Here is a 25,475-nt window from a genome sequence, read left to right as displayed (position 1 = left end):
TAAATGTTATATTTTCACTTATTATAGCTATAATTATATTTTTATTTGCTTGTAAAAAAATTTTATGAAATAATATTTATATTTTTGCAATATTGTTCACAATGCAATCCAATAGAAATGTTATTATTGTAGGGAAAAATTTAAAATTTTTAAAGATTTATTAATATTATACTTGAGTTAAGTCATAAGAATACAAAACTTCTCAAACCAAACAACAACAAACTTGAGTTCTACTTAATCATTTGTATCCCTTGCTAGGAGTGCAGCAAAAATTGAAATGTAGGAACATGACTTGGTTAGAAATCCAGAAACACCATATGTAAATATAGCGGTCTCCTTAGGTGACTTCTGCCATTTTTCATGTTCTTATATATGCAAAATTATTATCAGGAACAACGATAAGGAATTGGAATCAACATCAAGTCTTTTTTCATGGCTACCGTCACACCGAAGGCCTCAGTCATGTCCATATCTTCAGGCTTCATCTCATTTGGGAGCTTCCAATCAAAATGATACAGCAGTTGCGCCAGTGGCAACTCAATATTTGGCAGTGCAAACGTTATGCCTGGGCATATTCTCCTTCCAGCACCAAATGGGATGTATTCAAAATCCGACCCTCTGAAATCAATCGACTTGTTCAGAAATCTGTCAGGATAAAACGTTTCAGGGTCACTCCAGTATCTGGGATCTCTTCCAATTGCCCATGCATTAACAAGGACTCTGGTTTTCAATGGTATCTCGTATCCGTTAATCTTACAGCTCTCTCTGGTTTCTCTTGGAAGGAGAAGAGGTGCAGAAGGGTGCAGCCTCAGGGTTTCTTTTATTACTAATTTCAAGTAGTTGAGTTGATGGATTCCAGCTTCATCGACGTTTCCTTTTCTGTCAAAAACTCGTCTTACCTCAGCTTGTGCCTCTTTCAGTATTCTTGGGTTTCTTAGCATTTCTGCCATTGCCCATTCTACTGCTGTGGTTGATGTTTCACTGCCAGCACTAAATATATCCTGAAAGCAATTAATAATCACTAATTTAGATAGAATAATCTATGAAGTACTTATTCATACACACGTCTTGAACATGTATACACATCAATGATGCATACTTCAGGAAGTAAGAGTAAAAATATAGATTATAAATACTGACATATTATTATGTAATTATATAATGACACATAAACATCAACTCATGTTTTTACCCATTTTTAGTATATATATATATATATATAGTGCTACTCATGTAGCAATTGAGTTAAGTATTGTTTAGCTAAAACTTGGCTAAATTGTATTTAGGCAACATTTGACAAGCTGGAAAGTTGCAAACTCAAGTTTGAGATAATAATGACTAACTTAAGCTCGAATCAAAAAATTATAACCAAATCTTATAATTTATATATTTATCTATTGTTTTATATATTTAATAACAAAAGTAAGATTTTAAAAGTTTAATTGAAAGATTTTAAACTTTTAGAAGAAATAGTAACTAAATTCTCTCTTATATTACTTATCACATTATCATTGGTAATAAAATATTACTAAAATTTTTTATCACTTTTAAACTAAATAAAATAACATAAATAATAAAAGATAGATAATTAAAATAATTTTTATTACCCCCTTCACCAAACAGTCTCTTAAAGGTTGATTGATACCATACCCAAATCTAAGTTCACCGACTCAAACAATAACAAGGTTAAGCTCTGCTCAACAATAATTGAACCGAATTGTAAACACATGAGCGACTCAAATCGTCTGTGCTTTAATATTGTTGTCACTGCTTTGATATAGAACATAGACTTACCAATATAACTGCTTTGATATTGCTGTCACTCAAGGCAAGTTCACCATCACGCTGGATTCTCAGAAGAACATCAACCAAATCTTCCTTTTCTTCTCCTTGGTCACTTTTTGTTGTCTCTTTATGCTCATTCAGAATTTCTTCAAGTATTCTATCAATCTTCCGATGCAGCTTTTCAAGCTTCATTCTCATTCCACTCATCACCTCAAGTGCTTTAACCGAAGGGAACAAATCAGCCATGGAGAAACCTGCAGCTGCCTCAACGGCTTCCACTATGTATGATTTGAAACCCTCTTCGTCCTTGCATTTGTTTCCAAAAGCTGTCCTGCCAATTATGCTGTATGTCAATCTGAAAATCTTATCACTGAGATTGATCACTGATCCTTCACCAGAATGTACGGCTCTGATGAGATTTGAGACCTCCTCTTCCCTGATTGAGCGAAATGATTGGACCCGCTTCGCACTTAACAGCTCCAAGGTTGCTATTTTTCGCAGCTGTCTCCAGTAATTTCCATAGGGTGAAAGAGCAATATCAGTGTAGCCATAAGTTAAGAGTTTGATGGAAACCAGAAAGGGTCTGTCTGCAAAGTTGATGTCATGGGTCTTCATAACTTGTTGGGCGATCTCCGGAGAAGAAACAACAATGGTGGAAACTTCACCTAGCTGGAGGTGCATCAGCGGTCCATGCTTCATGGACAGGTCTCTGAGGCGGCGATGCGGTGGTGAGCCACCCAGCTGGTGTAAGTTTCCGATTAGAGGTAATTTCCAGGGCCCTGGAGGCATCTTTGAGCTTGAATTCCAGGCTTTTGGTTTCTTTATTGTTTTGACAGCCATGAACAAGAAAAGGATGAAAAAACATATCGGGGTGAAAGAGGAAAATAGAAGCTCCATGATAATTGATGAGGAAGACAAGCAACAGTATTATCGAGAGCACACTGTTACAAAATAAAGAAATGGTTAAATATACGATGGATTTTCCACCACATACTTCCCACATGTGAACATAATTTTCCTACCCAACAAAAACGTGAGCCAATTGGGCAGGCAATATTAACTTTGGGTGGCCTATATTAAATGGAGTTGAAAAGTTGTTTTATAAATATCCCCTCCTCTCTTCATTTGTGAGCGCTCTGCATTAATTTGTCGCCAACCTTTCATCTTTCTTTCATTTTTCTTTCAATTCTCTTTTTAGTTATATAAATTTTATAATATATTATCTGTATAATTAACCCACATATATTTTAATATTAATTATTTTTTAATTATATTATTATTTTATTTATATATTATAAATATAAATATCTCAATTATAATATTATTCTATTTATAAAATATAAATTATAGATCTTCTAATTTCTCCTATTCTTCTCTTTAATTTTTTATTTGTAATTATATCATATTTACGATTTAGAGTTTGTAAAATTATAAATAAAGTCGTTAATACTATTTGTAACCTAAAATTTACAAAATCATAAACTTGGACTTAAAGTCATGAATATCGTTTATAACCCAAAGTTTACAAAATCATGAATCTGAATAAAAAAATCCTAAATATTGTTTGAATATATATTTATATTATAGTAATTGTATCTAATTTATAACCTAACATTTACAAAATTGTGAAAATGAAAATATATATATATATACATACATACATACATACACATATATATATGGATCTAAAGTCTCAAATTTCATCAAAGTATTTATTTTATAATCACTATATCACATTTCTAACCTGAAGTTTGTATAAATTGTGAAAAATATGAACTTAAAGTCTGAAATATAATCAGAATTAAAGTTTACATGTCATAATATTCTGAATACTAATTATAAAACCAGAAGTTTTGTAAATATGAGATAGTATATAAATCTGAAATTTTAAAAATTAATCACAATATTTCTTTTACAAAACAATTGTTTTGTAAATGTAGAATAATATATGAACTTAAAGTTTTAAAGATTAATTTTTATATATTGTCTACAAAACCAAAAGTTTTGTGAATATGACAATATTTGAATATGAAGTTTCTAAAATTGGATGGATAATATTTTATACAATTTTCCACCTAGAATATATAAGCATTGAAAAATTGATTCAATAAAATGTCTCAGAAAGACAAATATAGGGTTACTATTTGTCCGATATCACATCCCTGAAGAATTGCAAGTCGAATATGTGGATATACTGATAAATCCACCAAATTTATGAAAAAATTTGAAAGATAAATTTAAACATCATATTTAATAATACTCTCAATAACTCTATAATTTAGTACAACTTTACAATGTTCAGAATTTTTCTCTAATTAAGATAATGTGGAAGAAAAAATATTTTTTATATTTTATTTTTTTATAATAATATGCTCTTGTAATAGCAATATCGAAAAAAAAATTCTAAATTAATATTTTCTTGTTAATGAAAACCATCAAACTCACCTCACAAATATTGCATTGTTCTCTAAAGTGAACGCAACTACCATAAATAATTATCATAGGTGTGAATAAGATCATGAATGAAATAATTTTCGATTTGTAGATAATTATAATAGAAAATCTCAGTCATACCACTAAAAGTGGACTAAGATTGGAATGAAATAAAGAATAATACAATGTAAATCACAAAACAATAGACGTGGTTATAAATGTCATTGATTATGTACCTGTAGTGCACACAAACATTGGGTAGATCTATATTAAGCATCCATAAAAATTAAATTTATTGATGATTTGGATCTTATTGATCTAATAAATCTTGATATTTCAAAACTTCTTTCAAGAAAAGAATAAAATATGGGTCACTTGACTAGTGACGTGAATATCCAAGATTTTTATAATTAAAATCCATCATATATAATTATTTTGGAGTAATAAATATTATTTTGTATTTTATTATCATGTTCTCCTTCCTTTCACTATTTTATGTACGTTATGACTAACATAATTTTTAAATGAAAAGATATGGACTTCAAAATTAAAATGTTGACTTTAAAAACTGATGATGAAGACATGTGTTTGGTGGATAGTGTAACAACACACATAATTTTCAAGGAAAAGAAATTTTTCTTAACTTTAGCGTCGATTGAAGCTAAAATAAATATTATATCATAATCAATAAATTTGATTAAAGACTCTAGAAGAGCCACAATTTTATTTAAAAAAAGACCAAATTAAGTATCAATGATGCATTATATTCAAGTAAATCTAGAAGAAATTTACTTAGTTTTAAAGATATAAAAAATAATAGTTATCACATTGAACTACGAGTAAAAATGGTGTAAAATTAATCTGTATAACTAGTAATATCTTTGGAAGAAGGTTTATACTGGAAAAATTGTCCACTTTATCATCTAGATTGTATTATGCAACCATAAAGACAATTGAAATTTATGCAGTATCAAAACCAAAAGTTCTCTGATCTAAAAGTTGTTATACTTTAACATGACCATCTAGGTCACCTAGAATCTACAATGATGCGTAAAATTATTGCAAATTCATATGGATATACATTAAAGAATCATAAAATTTTATTGTCTAGTGAAAAATTCTGCACCACCTGTATACAAGGCAAATTAGTAATCAGACCATCTTTCTCTAAAATTAGAGTTGAATCCTCATTATTCCTACAAAGAATTCAAAAGGACATATGTGGACTCATTCATCCACCAAGTGGGCCATTTTGTTATTTATGATCTTAATTGATGTATTTGCACGATGGTCCCATGGTTGTTTTTTGTTCAACTCGAAATATTACCTTTGCTAAACTATTAACACAAATTATCAAATTAAAGACATATTTCACAATTGATACAACTAGATAATACTGGTGAATTTACATCTAAAATATTTGATGATTATTCCATGTTTATAGGGATTGATATTGAACATTCAGTCTCATATGTCCACACTTAGAATGAATTAGCTGAGTCTCTTATCAAACAACTTCAAGTAATTGCACGTTCCTTATTACTAAGAACTTTATTACCAACTTCTATGTGGAGATATGTTATATTACATGCTGCAACATTAATTCACTTGCAACCTTCCTCTTATCATTAATATTATCCCCTACAATTAATTTTTTGTCACCAACCTAATATATCTCATTTGAGGATATTTGGTTATGTTGTATATGTCCCTATTGCATCCTTTCAATGCATAAAAATAAGACTCCAATGTCGTTTGAGAATTTATATTAGATATAATTCACCATCCATTGTCAAGTATCTAAAACCATTAACAAGTGATCCTTTTATTACACGATTTATAGGTTATCACTTTGATGAGACAACATTCCCACCTTTAGGGGAAAAGAAAATGTCTTTTGAAGATAGACATAAACTTACTTGGTACGTAACTACCATGTCTTATCTAGATCCTCACACATTTCAAAGTGAAACTAAAGTGTAAAGGATAATGCGTTTATAAATTATTGTCAATTAAATGTTTGATGTATTTATATATACGACAAAAGTGACAAGATCACATGTACTAGCTACCAATGCACCAACAAGAATTAATGTGACTATTGAATAGTATATTCAAGCTTTGACTGATCAATCTACTACAACTAGAAGAATGGTAGACTTGTTGGATCGAAGGACATTGTTCCTCGAAAAAGAAAAGCAAATAATTAAATAGATATCAATCATAATGATCCCCATTTTCTAATATTTCCCTAAAAAAGGTTATGATCCCTAAAGAGACTTAAGCCCTTGAAATGATACAAACCCCTGAAGTGGTACAAAAATCCTGAAGAACAGAAAAATGAGAATACTGAAATGTTTTTAAATTATGTTTAAACACGAAAGATATGGAATCATGAAACGGTTAACATTGATGATATATTCTTATTTGTAATAGCTACTGAAATTATGAATGATGATGACTTTGAACCACGTACTATGGTTAAGTCTAGACAAAGATATGATTGGTCTAAATGGGAAGAAGCAATTCAAGGAGAATTAGCATTTCTAACAAAACATCAAAAGTTTGGGTCTGTAGCTCCAACACCTGAGGACGTACAACCTGTAACACCCCTCCTTAGAAGTACTACCCACCGAAGGAGAAATGTTACGAATTAATATCCAGACAAAGTATTTTTTTTTTTAAAATACTTTAACATGAACGCATCACTAAAAGTGTTTAGAAATTATTCTAAGAAAACTGAAAATCTGGAAGCGAACAAAAGATGCATATACTCATATGAAAATTCATCTAAAAGCATTTGAATACGTGGAGTAATCATAGACAACTATACCATCATCTCAAAAAGGTCAAAAGTCGACAAGAACATGCCACTGTATGCATGTAATATAAACCAGAGATAACCTGCTCCACCCAGATCTACCTACGCTGACCTGACCCTGTCTCGCAGCTGCCTCGATCACCTGTACCTGTAATCATGAAAGAAAAGGAAGTGAGAGATAAAAACACTCAGTATGGGGAAAGAATTAAGTAAACTATCTCCTTTCTTGTTCTAACTCATTATCGGGACTCAATCTCACATCATAACCTCTATAATCAAGCGAGGAGATAATCTAGTTCATTCTTTACTATTTGGGTCATACTTTGTCCCATATGGTATCTATTTGATACTTTCTGAAAGTTGACTATAAGGATTTGACACTTTTTTAAGCTCAAGCTCTCTTCATTTCTCTCACTACACCATTTCTGAATTTAAATTGAGCTCTACTGCGAGCGAACCCTACTGTGGGTCTATGTCCTACTACGAACGTGTCCTACAACGGACGTGCCCTACTGTGGGCGGTGTAGTATAAAGTGCCCCCTTATCGTTCATAGCATGCATGTGTGCCTTATATCTTACTAATCTTGCTTCCATCTAAATCTATTCATAACTCACTAGACCATACTCTTGGGATGACCCCTGAATCTTGAGCCCTAAATTCCTTTTCTTGTTTTTCTTTCTTTTCTTTTTCTTTCCTTTCTTTTCTTTCTTTTCCTTTCCAAAACTGTGAAATACTGTTTACAAACCTGTTCATTTGACAGGGCAGCCTTCTTTTTCATACAATTTCATAGTCCAAACATTTCTAATTCATACAATATATATATCGTTGAAAAGAGGATTCAAAGAGCTTTCCAACAAGTTATAATAGCACTCATAATTCATTAAATAAGGCAGTCAAAATGTGAGATGAAATCAGTGGTAAAAACTGTCTCCTATGTTTATTTGTTAAAGCAGTCCTTGTGGTTCATACAATATTTAACAGTCCAAATGATCCCCAATTCACACAAGATACATATCCCTAAAAAGAGTATTCAAAGAGCTTTCCAACAAGATATAATAACACTCATAACTCATTAGATAAGACAGTCCAAACGTCAGATGAAATCAGTGGCAAAAACTGTCTCCTCTGTTTATTTGGTAAAGCAGTCCCTATGGTACATATAATATTTATCCATCAACATGATTTCTAATTCATACAAGATATATATCATTGAAAAGAGAATTCAAAGAACTTTCCAACAAGCTATAATAGCACTCATAATTCCTTAGATAAGGCAGTCAAAACATGGGATAAACTCAGTGGTAAAACTGTAAATATTATCCAACTCTCTGCCATCAACAAAATCACACACATAGACACCCCAAATGGCAAAACAACATTTCTCAACTTCAAAATCATCATTTATAATATAGATCCAAGGAACCAAAAGCCTAAAACATGCAACATATCAAGAATGATACCCCTTACCTTATTTCAAGCCAATTTTTTGCAAGTTGGCTTCCTTTTCCTTGTCTTGCTTCCTTTATCACCAAAATCACCTTAAATCAACACCAAAACATACTAACATATTCATATAACATGCATCCAATACATATATAAACATAGGTAAAGGGAAAAGGAAGAGATCTTTTGGTTACCAAAGCTTCCAAAATGTTTCCTTTTCTTTTCTTTCCTTACTTGTCTTCCAAAACTTCTTCAAATCATTCCTTTTTCTTCAAAAAAACAAAGAAAAAGCATGAAGAAGGCTGCCTTTTCTGGAAGGGACAGAGAAGGTGATAGAAAAAGGTAGAAGTTGTCTTTTTTCGACTTTTTCTCTCTTTAGATATGGATATATATCCATTTATATGTATATACAACTTATTTTTATTTTATTTTCTGTCCATATTATATATATATATATAAACAAAAAACAAAACACACATCCATGTGAATAAATATATATATATATATATTTAAAATTGGAAATATCTCAAAACAAGATCAAAAGACATAAATACCCCTGGAACATACCTAAGGTTATTACACAACCCATTGGATATAAATGAGTATTTGTGAGAAAAAGAAATGAGAAAAATGAGATTGCTAGCTATAAAGTCAAGTTTGTAACCCAAGGCTTTTCCTAAAGGCCAAATATAGAGTTTGATGAAACATATGCACATGTGATGGATATAATCACATTCAGATATTTAATCAATTTAATAGTCTCTAAAAGACTAGATATACGTCTAATAGACGTAGTTACTGTTTATTTGTATGAAAACTTAGATACTAAAATTTATATGAAACTCCCTGAATGATATAAATTGTCTAAAGTGAAAAAGGTCAATTCAAAAGGCATGTACTCGATTAAATTACAAAGATCATTTTACGAATTAAAACAATTTGAAAAATGCGGTACACTCACCTCAATGAATATTTAAAAAAAAAAGTTATATGAATGACCCTATATGCGCATGTGTCTTTATTAAAATGTCAAAATCAAGATTTACCATTATAATAGTTTATGTTGATGATATGAATTTAATTAAAAACTCCTAAAGAGCTCTCAAACACTACTAAATATCTGAAAAAATAATTTGAGATGAAGGATTTGCAAAAAACAAAATATTGTCTTAGAATGCAGATCGAGCATAATTCAAATGAAATATTTATCCATCAATCCACATATATTAAAAAATTATTAAAACGTTTTAATATAGATAAAACTTATCATTTGATCACCCCAATAGTTGTTCGGTCTCTTGATCCAAAAAAAGACCTGCTTCATCCTAAAAAAGAAAAAGATGAAAAATACTCGATCCTAAAGTATCGTATTTTAATGTCTTTAAAACTCTATTATGTCTAGCCTAATGTACTAGACCGAATATATCCTTTTCAATCAATTTATTGGCTTGATTTAGCCCTACACCAACCCGTTTCCATTGAAATGAAATCAAACATATACTTTGTTATCTATATGGGACTAAAGATTTGAGATTATTCTATTCTTTCAAATTCCCTAAAGATTCTAGTTTGGTTAGATATGCAGGTGTTGGTCATCTTTCTTACCCTCATAAGGTCTACTCGTAGATGAGATATATTTTTACTTATAATGACACAATGATATTTTGGCGTTCCACCAAACAGACTTTGATTGTAACTTCTTCAAATCATTCAGAGATTATAACTTTCCATGAGGCCAATTAAGAATGCATATGGTTACGGTCTGTCATTCATCATATTTGGAATACATGTAGTCTTCCTTCTACAATAGATACTCATTTTGTATTAAATGAAGATAATACAACATCTATTGCCCAAATTAGAAGTGGATACATTAAAAGAGACAGAATTAAACATATCTTACCAAAGTTCTTTTACACTCATAAGCTCCAATAGAGGCAAAAAAAATTGATGTCAACAAAATACGATCTAGTGACAACCTTGTAAATTTGTTCACTAAAATATTACCAACATCAATATTTGAAAAGTTAGTGTATAATATCGGTATACGATAACTCAATAGGTCACCGAATTAAGCCCATTACAAAGAGGTTGAACATTCATCAAGGAAATAAAATTTTTAAAGTTTATCATATATTAGATAAAATGTGCACTGTACTCCTTTTTTCTTTACTAGATTTTGTCCCATTAGATTTTTCTAGTAAGGTTGTTAATGAAACAGTTTTAAGTACATCTAACCTCACTTTACAGGGCATTAAATAATTACGTTTCTTTGCTTTGGTTTTTATCTTATTGGGTTTTTTTTAGCAAGGTTAATATAATTATTTATAAGTGATAAAAATAAAATAAAAAAAGTGTTAAATATACAATAGATTTTCCACCACATAGTCATGCTTGATGTGGAAATGCATTAAACAATTTGTTGGCTTCCCATACGTGAATATAATTTTCCCACCTAGCAAAGACATGAGCCATTTGGATAGGCAATATTGACTTTGGGTGACCTGCATTAAATGGCCTTAGAAAATTGCTTTATCTCATGTACTGGAGGAAAACCAGTATAAGTATCACCTCCTCTCTTCATTTGTAAGTGCTATGCATACATTGATTATTAATTTGTCTCCCGCCTTTCATCTTTCCTTTTTATTTTTTTTCCAATTCTCTCTTTAGTTATATAAATTTTATAACGGAAATATTAATTTTGCTCTCTTTGTTTTGCAGTTGGCTCTCTTCGTTTAGTCATGTGATCTATACAAAATTGGTGTCACACTACGAGATTATATCGTTATCATAAATCTTTTAACAAAAATATATTTCGAATCTACACTATTTTAAATTCAAACAATTCATTTAAGAATTCAAATCATTACTATTTAACACTTATTGGGTATCGAATATGATTAGGTTGACAAATGTTGGAGCTGGTGACAGTTTGTGGAAAACTTAGATATTCGAACCATTTAAGATTTAGGATATTTATTTACTTGTTATAGTGAAATTTTTGTCTTGTATAAGGAATGCTTTATTCCTTGGGATGTATTATTTCTGGTCAAATTGTGATAGAAATGATTGAACTTGTGGAGAAGAAAATTCAAATGATAAATATACCAAATTTTGACTATATGTTAACAAATTCCAAGAGCCCAAAGAAAATCATCATGCAAGTTTGACAGAAGAAAATAAATATACCATAATGATCCCTTCACCGATTTCACTATTTTTCATATGTTGTAATTTCAAATAACAAGTCTCAATTACAACATATTAGTCAAGTTATATTAATTATATGCATTCACTAAACATAAAACAAGCTACTTATATTATTAAATGCATAAACATAATATAAGTAGGAAGAGTAGAAATTGAATCTTAAAGTACCTTGCTTTTGAAATCTTGAGCAAGCTTTAAAGATATCTATATTCACTCATTATTTTACTCTTACAAATATTTAGACTAGTCTCTCCTATTTATAGAAGAGAAAAAGCTTCCGAATTTCAAACAATTTTGAATCCATCGATAATATAGTAAAAGTAAACAGTAAACAATAACTTATTAATTATAAGTTGTCTCCTACCGACGCAAAACGACAACCACGTGTTCCAAACACCGGGGTCTAAGTCTCTCATATGTCAGTCACGTTTTACATACTTTATAAAGTTAAAATCCAAATGGTGTTGCTTCAGTCTTTAATATTCAGAGTGTCGGCAAAGTTTCCTCCGTTAATCTTCTGATTTTACTTTCCACTTGTTTTCCATATATTTGATACACGTTGCGTTTACACGTGCTACTCTTTTGCTTTTGGGTTGAGCAGATCTCCTTCTCCTTGGGCTCATTCTATGGGCTGATCTAATGAGTCCATGAAGTCTCCAAAGGTTCCTTCTTCCTCTAGTTGAGCTTTTACAATTTGGGCCTGAGCTTCAACCTTATGAGTGATGATGCGTCGAAGTATATCCTTTGTATTTTCAACCAGAGTCTGATTAGATATATTATGAGGTTTAAAACCTTCAACCATATCTTGAATTTGGGCTCGATTTTCCTTAAACAAAGTATCTGGAACTCTTGCGTATTTCTTCGACAAGATAACTATTATTCCCTTGTCAATGTGAACTATCTCATTCTTGCTGGAGAGCTCTTCTAACCTGGATTGAACCATTAGTAATTTTACTATATGTAGTCTCGTCCAGTATCCTTCTACTTTGTTAAGTTCTTGAAGTTGTTGTAGTGTCATTTATCCAATTAAACCGTCTTCACGAACCATTACATTATACCATGGTTCTCCTACAACAAATTCCCATATCTGTATAGTTTGTATGTTATCATCTTCTTGAACTGATGAAGTTATCACATAAGTGAATGTATGAATTCTTCTGTCAAAAACGCAGAGTGTTTGTTTAACAGCATCTGGTATTTCAGGGTTCACCATCACTTCTTCATCAATTTCAATTACATCTATCCATCCTTTCTTTAGAAATGATCTGTGAAATCCTTTCCGAAAAAGCTTCCATGGAACATGTAATTCTATAAATCCATCCGAAAACACAAAAAGTCCTTCTTGAAGATCTTTTTTGTCTTTTTCCTTTAAGAATGTTATTAATCCTTCGAGATAAGACATTTCGAAGTCTGTTATATCTCTAAGTAGTCTAGACTTTAAAAGTAGTTATTTCCGAAGAACAAATCCTCTTGAGAGTTCTTCCTCTTCGTAATAAATCATATTTGCTTCAAGCCATACTAGTCTGTTGGCTAGTTTTAGCAATATCTATCCAAGTTCTACTTCACCTTGTCCCATAGCTCGAGCTATACGACATTGAACGTTTAGGTATTCTAATATTGCTCTACTGGCTTCAGTAAGCTTTAAGTTTTTAGGAATGTCGAATCTTTCTACATAGCTTGATTTCTCTTGTAGATTTTTCATCCCTTTTTCTTGTTTTTTAGTAGTTTCCTGTTTTGTAATAGTTTCTCCTTTTATTTGAAAATTCTTTTTGTTGGAATATTCAGAATTTCCTTTTGTTTTGCTAGAACTTCCAATTTCAAAAGTTTTCTTCGGTGTCACCATGCTGGTTGCAGTGCCCTTTTGATATTTTAGATTTTGATGATCAGAAGTGTCTGTGTCCAAAGATTGTTGAGATCTGGAACGTATCAAGCTAGGTGCACTATCGAGAGATTCTTGTGATTGATGCACAGTAGTATTTTGTAATGTTGTAAGAACTTGTTTAAACACAGTATTTACGTCTTCAATAAGAGTATCGTCTGGCCTTTTTAAGTTGATCGGCTTTGCGATCGATTGTTTATCTTTGTTCATTCGAGGGCTTGAGTTTTCCTGGGAGGACAGTTCCGCCTCAGATGGGTTGTTGACCGACATTTGTTCCTTTTTGTCCATTTTCCTACAATGGCTTAGAAAAAAAGTCAGTGATAACATTAGACTTTCTAGATATAAATTCAATCTTGCAGTGATATTCCGCAAACCAGATTTGCCATCTTATTAGTCTAGTTTTATCATCCTTTAAGACTAATTTCATAAATGATGTTAAATGTTTGGAATCAGTTCTTAAAGTAAATTCCTGACTGATAACGAATAATCGAAATCTGTCAATACATTCTTTGGTTGCTAAAACTTCCTTTTCATATACAAGATAGTTTATTTCAGTAGGTGAGAATTTTCCTGATGCATATCGAACTATTTTTTCGATATTATTAGTACCCTTAGTTTTTAGATCTCCTCCCCAATAATAGTTGGATGCATCACTCTCGATGATTAGAGAGTTAGAATCTAATGGGAGAGTTAATGTTTGAAGGTTCTTAGTCAAGTTTTTAGTTTGGATAACACAGTTAGTATCGTTTAAGGACCATGTCCATTGTACCTTAGAACTAACTTTTTTCGTTAATCCGTTTATTACCTTGGCCAAATTTGGGACATATTCCCTTATTTGATTAGTAAGTCCAAGAAATTGTTGTAGCATATGCTTATCTTCAAGCATATCTGGGAATTCCAGCAGTTTCTTTGCTATATGATCTTGGAGTTAGATTCCTCCTTCTCCAAATTCAACTACTAAGAATTTAATCTTAGTTTGGAACTAGTTTATTTTCCTTTCGAATAAGACCATTCCATGTTCAAGGAATTTTCTGATTACCTGTTCTAGATGATTTTTATGTTCTTCTTTAGTTTTACTAAAGACTAACACATCATCTACATAGACAACACAGAAATCAGATAAGTCGAAAAAAACCTTATCCATTTTCCTTTGAAATATAACAGGTTCCTGTTTTAACCCAAATGGTAACACTAGCCATTCAAACAATCCTTTTGGGCATATAAATGTTGTTAAAGGAATGCTTTGTTCCGCCATCTTGATTTGCCAAAATCCTGACTTTATATCAAAGCGTGAAAATATTTTTCCAAATTTAGCCTTATTTAATAAAGTTGATTTGTTAGGCATTTTGTATGCATAGTCTATAGTTTTACTATTTAGTTGCCTATAGTCGATTACCATTCTAGCTTTTCCTCTCATTTGATCAGCCCTATTCATTACCATGAAAGCCAACGAAAAGTGAGGGCTATGACTTTCTCGAATCAATCCCTTTGATAATAATTTCGGGATTTGCTTAGTGAATTCCTCCTCTATGTCAGGGGAGTATCTACAAGATTCTGATTTTACTCTCTCATTTGGATCTCATAATTTTATTTCAGCAAATACTTTATTCGTTTCCCATAATTTTAATGGTAAATCATCAAAACATGGAGAAAGTTCCTCTTTGAATTCTATAATCTTTTCAAGAATCCAAGTATTTTCATGATTGTCATTTTTTAAAATCTTATTACTCTTTTCAGGGTATATCATTGAGGTTTGAATTTTTTGTATTTTTCCTCTAGTGATCTGATATACTCGATCTAGAGTATCAGACTTTATTTGACATGTCATTTCATTCCTATTTGTTTCAAAAGCATTTATCCACCATTTCTCTTTTGTTTTAACAGAGAATATAATGTGCTCTTTTTCAAGTTGCAGTCTCTTGGGCCTAAAGCCATTTCAAACTTTAGAGAGATCTAGTCGTGCTAATATAGGAATTGTGTGTCCTCCAAGAATAATATAATTATTATCTTGGATGAAGGGCCTCACCTCTGCTTGTCCACGCATAAATGAGTTTCCAAGAATAAAATCCACTTCTAAGTAATCTAACAAAAGAATTTCCCTTAGAACGAATTTTTTCTTGTTTAAAAATATGGTCACGTCCTGGACAAATTCCGTGATCATATTTTGTCCTCCATTTGCTACAGTGTTCATGATAGGCTTTTCAAGTTCTTTCCATATTTCGGGCGGAAAGCAAAACCTTCACGTTATACATTTTGTTGCTTCTATGTCTACCAGAATTTCGAGGGTATAAGGCTCATATTCTGGAAAACAAAGTTTTGTTGTAATACAAGTATCGATTGTTCCTTATACTAATGCATGACAATGAATTTTATGATTCATTATCATTCGCATTGATGAAGTATCTTCTTCTTCATATACTGGAATCTGAACATATTTATAGCCAACTATTCTTCTTGTAGAAGAATTTCTTGAAATATGGCTTTCGACATCTGAGTTGTCTATCTTGTCCTTTTCTAGCATATTGATCCTTGGTGCACTTAGGCCAACATCTTCTCTTCTCTCAGAAATTGAATTTCTTGGTGAAAATATGGTATTCCTTGAAACTAAGTTCCTTGGAATAAGAAGGGTAATATCGACCTTGTCACCAATCTCCTCTATTTTTATTCCTAGGTTTATTTCCATGTCCACCACGCTGGGCTGCGATGTAAAGGTTATAACCCAATTTTGGGGCCATGTCAATTGTCGAGGATTGACTATGGTGGGATTTATAGGAATAATAGAGGTAGGACCGGGACCATGCACTTCAGTATTTGAATGAGAGTGCATTGACATAGGATTGACAAAATTTACCAATCAGTAAATCATCTTATATTGAATTGCTATGTCGTTACTGGATTGTAGTAAGTCTTCCAATCTAGAGGTATGAATTCTTAAAACCATAATCCTCTTAAGGTTTGGGTCTTTAAGACTGACCATATATCCTGGTCGAATCGTTCCATAAAAGTCTCCTAAAGCTAGGTTGGCATGAAATCCTCCTACCAAAGCTTTAGTAAAAGCAGTCCATCTCTTATCTAGTAATACAACCGGGATAGGAACATTCATACCACCACAGAATAAACCCTGTACTCTTACTTGTACAGCTCCTAGTTGTACATAGTGATACTTGTTATTTGCCTGTTTCACAAGTTCACGTAGTTTTAACAACCATTCATCATTTGATAAAATGATTTCCCCTTCATTTGATTGGGTTAATGCGACTCCAATGGGCTTTTCGTGTACATCTTCCAAGCCTTGAGCCTGAAATATCCATCGTGAACTTTTTCCAATCACCTCTTTAGGTGAGAGTTTTGGAATTACCCATTCATTTGGATTTACCGATGTATCCTCATAATCAGTAGTCGAACTAATCACTGACTGTGGATTAGTCACGTAATAAAATATTTATATAAATATACCATAGATAATGTTGAAAGTTAATTATTAAAGAAAATAAATTAATTATCATGATCGATATTAAAAATATTAATCTTAATTTTATTATATTTTTATTTTTATTTAATTATAATTTTTAATATATATGGCTTTGTATTTAATGAAAATGACAAGTCAACCCAATCCCCTATTGTAACTATTTCAAGGTACTCATATTTTTTTAGGATAAATATATTTTTGTATTCAATTAATATTACAAGCTACCCAATCCATCACCTACCGACAACACCATTATCACACTACCACCATTACAACCGTTCTATCACCTATATTACCAATATGATTTTTCATTTTTGTAAACATAGACAATGATTAATTTATTATATTAGTTTTTATATAAAAGAAACTCTTAAAAAGAGTTTGAGGTTCCTTTTATAATTTTATGTCAATAAAAACACTCTTAAAAAGAGGTAAAAAAATAATTTATTTAGATTTCAAGATAATATTATTTTGTATAAGTGAACAAAATACACTACATCAGTATACATCACCGTGATTAAAATAATTTTAATTATATGGAATACTTAATAGATAAGTTGTAGAAAAGATATAACACACATTTATATGTTAGACCTGTTTTTATGTGATAAAAAAAGTTTGGTTTTAAAAAATTCAATCTTTTCAATAAAATAATAAAGTTCAGTCATCTAAAAATTATTTACGTCAGTAAAAAATTATCTCAATCATTATTAATTAAAAAAACCAAAAAAAAATTCAAGACATTAATTTTTAATATGGTTAGAGATTAGACTTGTTTTTTCATGATAAATAATAAATATATTGCTTTAATAATCTCTATGAAATATGTTGAGGCATTCCCAAAATGGCAAGGCAACACAAATAACTATTGTAAATGTTTTTAATTTCTTTTAATTTCACTAATGAGGTGACGTTGTGAGATTAAGGCCACAATCAAGTTGAACCAAGTATTGTTGTGTTCAAAATTGATAAACTCTAACTTAATGAGTTCAAGAGTCACATGCTCAAAATAAGAATTGTTAATTTGAGCTTAACTCTGGAAAGGCCATCAAATAAAGTCAAGTTTAAGTTTGGCACAAGCTCAATGAATTTGGCCAGGATTGCATAAAATGAGTAAAATGAATTATAGGTCAATTCATTTTTCTCAAGCTTAGTGGGCTCATCAAATCCAATATCAACCTACTCAAACTTGACTCCAGAGTAAATATTTGAGCTACTCGAGCTTAAACTCAAGTCAACAATCACCAAGCTGCACCGCGAGAAGCACAAGACTTCCCCGTAATATTGTCTAATACATATAGACTTATTTATTCAATATTCATCATTAAAATCCCATTTAAAGAAAACAGCTAATTGTTCCTTTCGGGCTTATGCAGCAGTAGAAGGATGATAAGGAGTAGCAATAAGCTGCAGATCATCTTTTCTTCTTACTGTAATACCAACGACCTCGGTCATGTCCAAATCTTCAATCTTCATTCCACGGGGAAGCTTCCAATCAAAATGGTACAGCAACATTGCCAGTGCAAGCTCAACATTCATCAGTCCAAATGACATTCCAGGCATATTTGATAGGAACCTGGGTAACCCCTCACTGCCACTGCACTTCTGAAGATATCTCACCCAAAGCTTAATCACCCAACTAAAGCAACTGCTGAACTGCGTAAATTCCAGCCAAGACAGAACACGCAAATGTAAATAGTGCAGAAAAATATGTGTTGTATTGATAGAGTTATAAACTTGATTACAACAGTTTTCTACCAATAAAATGACTATCTCTCAGCTGTTACAATTGATTAACACAAATTTACAGAACAAATACAGATTTCCAGCAAGGCACAACTCAGTAACACTGAACTGAGTTCCAAAAGTATTCACAAAACAACTCCAAAAACCATAGCCAAAGGCTCCCTTGTTCAGCTTTCGAGAGGCTAACTCTCTCCTGCTCACTCTACTCAAATTTTTCCCCCCTTTTCTCTTCTGCTCCAGGTCTCTTTTTTATCTCTCCTTTTTCCTGCATTCCCAATCTAGCATTGCCACTTGATCTTGGGATATCTTGGTGGTCCCATATTCTGATTGTGTATCCTGATCTGGAGGCTTCTGCTGTGCTGCATGTTCCCCTGCAGGTTGAGTATGTTTTAGTACAAGTTGACTTGCTAGTTGACTGCTACGTGTTATCCTCCTAGCATTGCCACTTGTGTTTCTTCTTTTCTTCATATAAACATAATCCCTAACATTACCCCTCCCATGGAGAGGCACTTTGTCCTCAAGGTGTGATTGGGGAAAAAGATATTGAAGGTTGTTGCATGATTCCCAAGTCCACTGGCAATCCGAAAACCCTTTCCCATCTGACAAGGCTGCAGATGATGCTATTGACTGTGGTAACTCAACTGGAACACCAAGCAGAGCTAGAGAATTCTCAAGAGCTGACTTTGTTAAAAGCTTTGCAATTTGCTGGTCATCAAGAGGACACCCTTTATCCTGCTTCATTTCAAGAATCTCAATCTGCTGCAGCTTTTTCTGTAAAGCTCGAATTTCCTTGCTTATGCCTTGATTGAGATCGTCTTTGGGTTGCAAAAAGGATTCTAATTTTGTGTTTCCTTCCTTCTTGATAGTGGATTTTTTCATATTGTTTTTACGAGTCCTCATAACCTCATCCTCACTACCCTTCTCTTCACTGTTGATGACGACAGGAAAAGTAGTAGTTGGTGTTGGGAGCCGACGATAACACCAAGGTTCTGATGACCTCAGGTCTAACAGCTTCTCAAGGTTAGCTAAAATATCCAGAGATGCACTAGAAGAAGCATGTGATGAGACTGTCAAAATATAGTCAAGGTTGCGAATACAGTTAACCTCACAATGCTTCCTTAGATCATCTGCTTCAAGTGAATCTTCAGTAGCTTGTTCACCTCCATAGCCTACAAATAAGAAGTGGCTAGAGTTTAGATCGGGAAAAAGGTTATTAGGAATTGTGAATTGAATTGGGTTTGGGGAATATGTTGTATTAGTGCTGCCAAAGCTTTTTGGCAATGGAGTTAACCCAACTGGGTGGTGTTGAGTGGAATATTTTCTGGGTTTTGGGTTTTTGAATTTGAGTTTTTGTAAAATAAGATTTTGGGCTGGAATGTGGTTTTTTAAATATGAAATAGGTGTTGGCCTTGTTGATGAGTGATTGGAAATGGGGTGGGTAAATGTTAAAGGGTTATTTGGGCCTGGGTCATATATTTTGGTTGGATTAGTGGAAGGGTTAATGAAAAATTGGGTTGGGTATTGGGCTAGGTTTAATAGTGATGGATTTTGGTTTAATGAGTTGGGTTTGGGCTGGGTAAATGGTTTATTGGGCCGGGTAGGGTTATAAACCCTTCTTCCTCCTCCTCTTCTTTCTTCATGGGCGCCTCCTTCTCCAGAATTCAGCATCTTCCTCTCAGGAACGCTGCAACCAAGTGAGAGAGTGAACTCCGACAGCTGGATCTCGTTGGCATCGTTCACTTTTTCACTGTATATTGTCGATTTCTTCTCCCAATCACCCAAATCGACTATTTTCTCGCCAAAATTCTCAATCTCAGCTTCTTTCCTCCTTTTTTCACTGTCAAATACGATTAGGACACCTTCATCATCCCGATCGTCTTCTTCTACCACAAGAATGGCCCATGATTTGCGCTTACAGTCATGCTTAGACTCTTCCTTGTTGTCACAGCGAGGACAAATTCTGTTCGTCATCGATTCTCGAAGTTCCCATTGAGTTAGTCGTCGAACCATCCACCAACGCCTATTATCTTCGATGAAGTCGACTTTCTCCATCCCTAGAATCAGTGCTCTGATACCAATTGATAGGAACCTGGGTAACCCTTCACTGCCACTGCACTTCTGAAGATATCTCACCCAAAGCTTAATCACCCAACTAAAGCAACTGCTGAACTGCGTAAATTCCAGCCAAGACAGAACACGCAAATGTAAATAGTGCAGAAAAATATGTGTTGTATTGATGGAGTTATAAACTTGATTACAGCAGTTTTCTACCAATACAATGACTATCTCTCAGCTGTTACAATTGATTAACACAAATTTACAGAACAAATACAGATTTCCAGCAAGGCACAACTCAGTAACACTGAACTGAGTTCCAAAAGTATTCACAAAACAACTCCAAAAACCATAGCCAAAGGCTCCCTTGTTTAGCTTTCAAGAGGCTGACTCTCTCCTGCTCACTCTACTCAAATTTTTCCCCCATTTTCTCTTCTGCTCCACCTCCTTTTTCCTGCATTCCCAATCTAGCATTGCCACTTGATCTTGGGATATCTTGGTGGTCCCACATTCTGATTGCGTATCCTAATCTGGAGGCTTCTGCTGTGCTGCATGTTCCCCTGCAGGTTGAGTATGTTTTAGTACAAGTTGACTTGCTAGTTGACTACTACGTGTTATCCTCCTAGCATTGCCACTTGTGTTTCTTCTTTTCTTCATATAAACATAATCCCTAACAATATTCTCCTGCCAGATCCAAATGGGACAAATTCAAAATTAGTTCCCTTATAGTCGACAGGCCGATCCAGAAACCTCTCTGGATTGAATATCTCAGGCTCATTCCAGTACTCAGGATCCCTCCCGATCGCCCATGCGTTCACAATTATTCTTGTTTTCATGGGTAATTCGAATCCATTGATGACACATTTTTCTCTACATTCTCTTGGAACTAACAATGGAGCAGGAGGGTGTAGTCTCAAGATCTCTTTTATGACTAGCTTCAGGAACTTCATTTCATCGATGCTTGTTTCATCGACCTTGCTTTTAGAGTTGAAAACTTGCCTCACTTCAGCCTGTGCCTTCTCTAGCAGTCTTGGATTTTTCATCAGTTCGCTCATCGTCCAATCTATAGTTGTTGCAGCTGTCTCGCCACCAGCACCAAAAATGTCCTGAACAGTGGATTTTTGTACATATCTTTGTTAAAACAGTAGATTAAGGAATGTAAGGACCAAGTATTAAACGAAGTAAATAAAAAAACAAGCATGCAAGTGAAGATTTTAAATAGTGATTAGAACTGATTTTAGTTCAGCCATTGTTGAGTAATTGGGAACCAAGTTGGACGCGGTGAGAAAAAGCTTCACTGTTTAAACTGACTTTTGAGGTGGGAAGGCTCAATAGATCAAGGCCCATTAAGTGATAACAAAACTTAAGATTTAAGAACAATTCCGTCTAAAATCTATCAAGATATCAGTGGGTGTGATTCTAACTTTAATTTTGGTAAAATTCAATCCTCACTTGACTCAGATGAGGAAAGGTTTTCATCTTCTTTATTGGTACAATACCATCCCCGGTTGGTTTGAGGGAGGTTTTCATCTCTCTTTACTCTTTGGTTGATTTTATTGAGAGGAGGTTGTTAGGTTTTTTTTAAGTGGTGTTAGAGCGACAGTGAATAAATTATAGGCCAAATAACTATTTTCCACCCAAGATTTGATAAAATCCTAATTTTCCACTCATTAACTATAAAAAATTCAAATATCTATCTATCTGTTAAATTTTACTGTTATTGTTACGGATAAAATTGTTATCTAGAAATTTTGTTTAAACTTATATTTTGAATAACCCTTAAGTTTTGAAATTTTTATTTCTATTCTCTACCCTCATATTTTTCAAGTATAAAAACTAACTTTTTCCTCCCAAATTTAGGGTTGCAAAACCCTCATTTTTTTCAACAAATTGTCGCCACCCCAGAGTTTTAAAAAATCTTAGTTTAACCCTTATTCAACTTTGATTTCTAAATCTTCATCTCCAGCAACCAACCGCCATCACTGACAATCGACTTTTTCTCTCTCATCTTTCCTGTTAACTGATCTTTCCTCTCTGATCATCTTCATCTGAGACAAAAACTCGTTGTCAAAGTCTTCATCAAACGAAGATTGGTTGTCTTCGTTTGAGATGAAGACGGTTGGAGAGGAAAGACCAATCAACCAAGAAGACGAGAGGGAGAGAGCAGACGACTATTGAAGGTGGTTGGTCATCAAATATGAAGATCTAGAAATCGAAGTTGAATAGGAGTTAAACTGAGATTTTTTAAAACTCTGGGGGTAGTTGTTTTTTGCAAAAAATGAGAGTTTTGCAACTATAGATTTAGGAGAAAAAAGTTAGTTTTTAAATCTGAAAAATATGAGAATAAGGGGCAGAAAAAAAAATTTTAATTTGAGGGTTATTCAAAATATGAGATTACATAAAATTTTTAAATAATGATTTTATCCTTGATAATAACTGTAAAATTTAAAAGATAAATGAATTTTTGAATTTTTGATAATTAACATATGAAAAGTTAGATTTATATTAAACCTTAGGTGGAAAATAGTCTTTTGGCCTAAATTATAAGTCGAGAATCGTTGAGTATCCTACGTCAATTAAAAATTAAGCTGGGTATGGGTACACAAGTGCAAGTAAAAAACTCAAACTTGTTTTTGGATAAGAGAGACCCAATAGGACCTTGAACTTGGCAAAACATGGTAAATGTACTTACCAAGATAATTGCTTTGATATTGTCAGTAGTCAAGGGAAATTCAAGTTCACCCTGCCCTTGAACTCTCAAAAGAGCATCAACCAGATCCTCAGCTTCTTCTTCATTCTTGCCCATGTTTAAACTTTCCTTGTTCTTCTTGTGTTCATTGATAATTCTTTCCATTATTCTATCAGTTTTACGATGCAACTTCTCTATTTGACGTCTGATTCCTGTGACCGATTGGAGAAACTCAATGGAAGGATACAAATCTGCGACAGTAAGCCCTGCTGCAACTTTCGTAACTTCATCTATAATTGATATGAACAATTCTTGATCTTCGAATTTGTTGCCAAAGGCCGCCCTGGAAGCGATGCCATATATCAAAGAATGAACTTTCTCTGTAAGGTTAATTGTTGATCCCGCTTTTGAAGCAACCCACTTCTTCCTCTCTGATGGATCGGAAAGACATGACTCTCTTCGTGCTGAAAGCCTCCAAAGTACAAATTTTCCTGACTTGTCTCCAATAATCCCCGTATGGTGTAAAGACAGCACCAGTGCAACCATGAGACATGATTTCTGATACAAGAGTCCGAGGCCTTGATGCAAAGACAAGGTCATGAGTTTTCATTATTTCTTTGGCGAATTCAGGCGAAGAAACAACGACAGTTGAAACTTCCCCGAGCTGAAGATGTATAAGGGGTCCATATTTCTTGGCCAAGTCTCTGAGTATGTGATGTTGTGGAGAGCCTACCAGCAGCTGGTGCAAGTTTCCGATGAGAGGTAATTTCCATGGCCCTGGAGGGAGATGAAAAGTTGTATCACTGGTTTTGGTTCTCTTCAGAATCTTCATCACCATGTAGAGAAAGAGAAGGAAAGTCAAGAGGATTGAGAAGAAACGCAACGGGAGCTCCATGGGAAGACAATGCGGTACTAGTGAGGATTGGCCTGTGAGAATTCTTGACAATTTTATGCTATTTTCGAGTCAAGAAATAGGTGGAAGCATCAAGCATCTACTGTTACGTCTTGTACACAAGTGACTACAGTTGGCAACCCACTAACAAATATAGTCGCTCCTCGTCCATCTAATATCGTTTTATTAATGAGATATGAAATTAAATTTTGGATTACGGATGATAATATCTAGTGACCAGCTCAATAATTACTCTAGGTGTATCAAGAATTTGATTATGTATGCGTTCAGCAAATTTGGAATTTACACTCTTTCGCTTGATTGTTGTTTAGAAATCCAAGATAACATTATTGTCAAACACTTGCATCACCTGTGCATTTTGATTTTCATCAAACGGCGGCACGCCATACTAGAAAACAGAGAAGATAAATCAAATTAAAATTTTCTGTTACTTATTTCCTTCCTGTTTTTGACATGAGAATGGCTGGACAATATTTTTTAACATCTATTATTATAAAAATAATAATGATCATTGCAAAATAGTTTCTTTTATATGACTGTTGTGTTGTGGAGTGGAGCATAATCAAACTTGAATAAGAGTTTATTTGAATTCGATTAGAATTCAAAAAATCTAATTCAGGCTAATGGCTAATGGTTGAAAAAATTGTCGACAACATTAAAAAAAAAAAAAAACAGAGTTGGAATTTGGCCGAGCTGTAAGTGCATGAGAGGACCATGTTTCTTTGCCAGATCCTTTGGCTTGTTCATAGTCAATGAAGTGGTGCATGCTTCCGATAATCAGCAGCTTCCATGGCCCCGGTGGTAATCTTGATTTCTTGGTTGCAGAATTATTTAATGCAATGAAGGTGAAGAAGAAAATGGCAAGTGGGATCAGAAAATGGGGTTTTTGGAGCTCCATTAGAGCTGGAAGTGATAATCGATGTACAGAATGGGAATGTCTCAACTTATGTATCCCCTATTTATAGATTTTATCTGGGGTATTACATTTATTTTCATTTAAATTTTTCTACTCAACATACCAACATTCA

The 25,475-nt window shown here is 33.1% G+C and overlaps 2 protein-coding genes across 2 annotated transcripts; both read right to left on the bottom strand.

Annotated features, from left to right (window-relative positions):
- Positions 1–272: 272 nt before the first annotated feature.
- LOC123228926 (cytochrome P450 71D10-like) lies at positions 273–2,762 on the bottom strand. Its single transcript, XM_044654429.1, has 2 exons — positions 1,795–2,762; positions 273–1,001 (listed from the first exon to the last, which is right to left on the bottom strand). The coding sequence occupies exons 1-2, from the start codon at positions 2,680–2,682 to the stop codon at positions 387–389; spliced, it is 1,503 nt and encodes a 500-aa protein (XP_044510364.1). The 5' UTR covers positions 2,683–2,762; the 3' UTR covers positions 273–386.
- A 15,559-nt stretch (positions 2,763–18,321) lies between these two features.
- On the bottom strand, positions 18,322–24,523 carry LOC123229214 (premnaspirodiene oxygenase-like). Its single transcript, XM_044654868.1, is given in 4 exon segments — positions 18,322–18,620; positions 21,521–21,951; positions 23,538–23,952; positions 23,954–24,523. Coding segments are annotated over 4 exon segments (1,530 nt in total). The 5' UTR covers positions 24,430–24,523; the 3' UTR covers positions 18,322–18,412.
- Between the last annotated feature and the right edge of the window lie 952 nt (positions 24,524–25,475).

Source organism: Mangifera indica, chromosome 11 (genome assembly GCF_011075055.1).
Source record: "Mangifera indica cultivar Alphonso chromosome 11, CATAS_Mindica_2.1, whole genome shotgun sequence".
Taxonomy (NCBI): Eukaryota; Viridiplantae; Streptophyta; class Magnoliopsida; order Sapindales; family Anacardiaceae; genus Mangifera; species Mangifera indica.
Note: the sequence above shows the minus strand (reverse complement) of the source record. Positions and strands in the feature narration are given on the sequence as shown.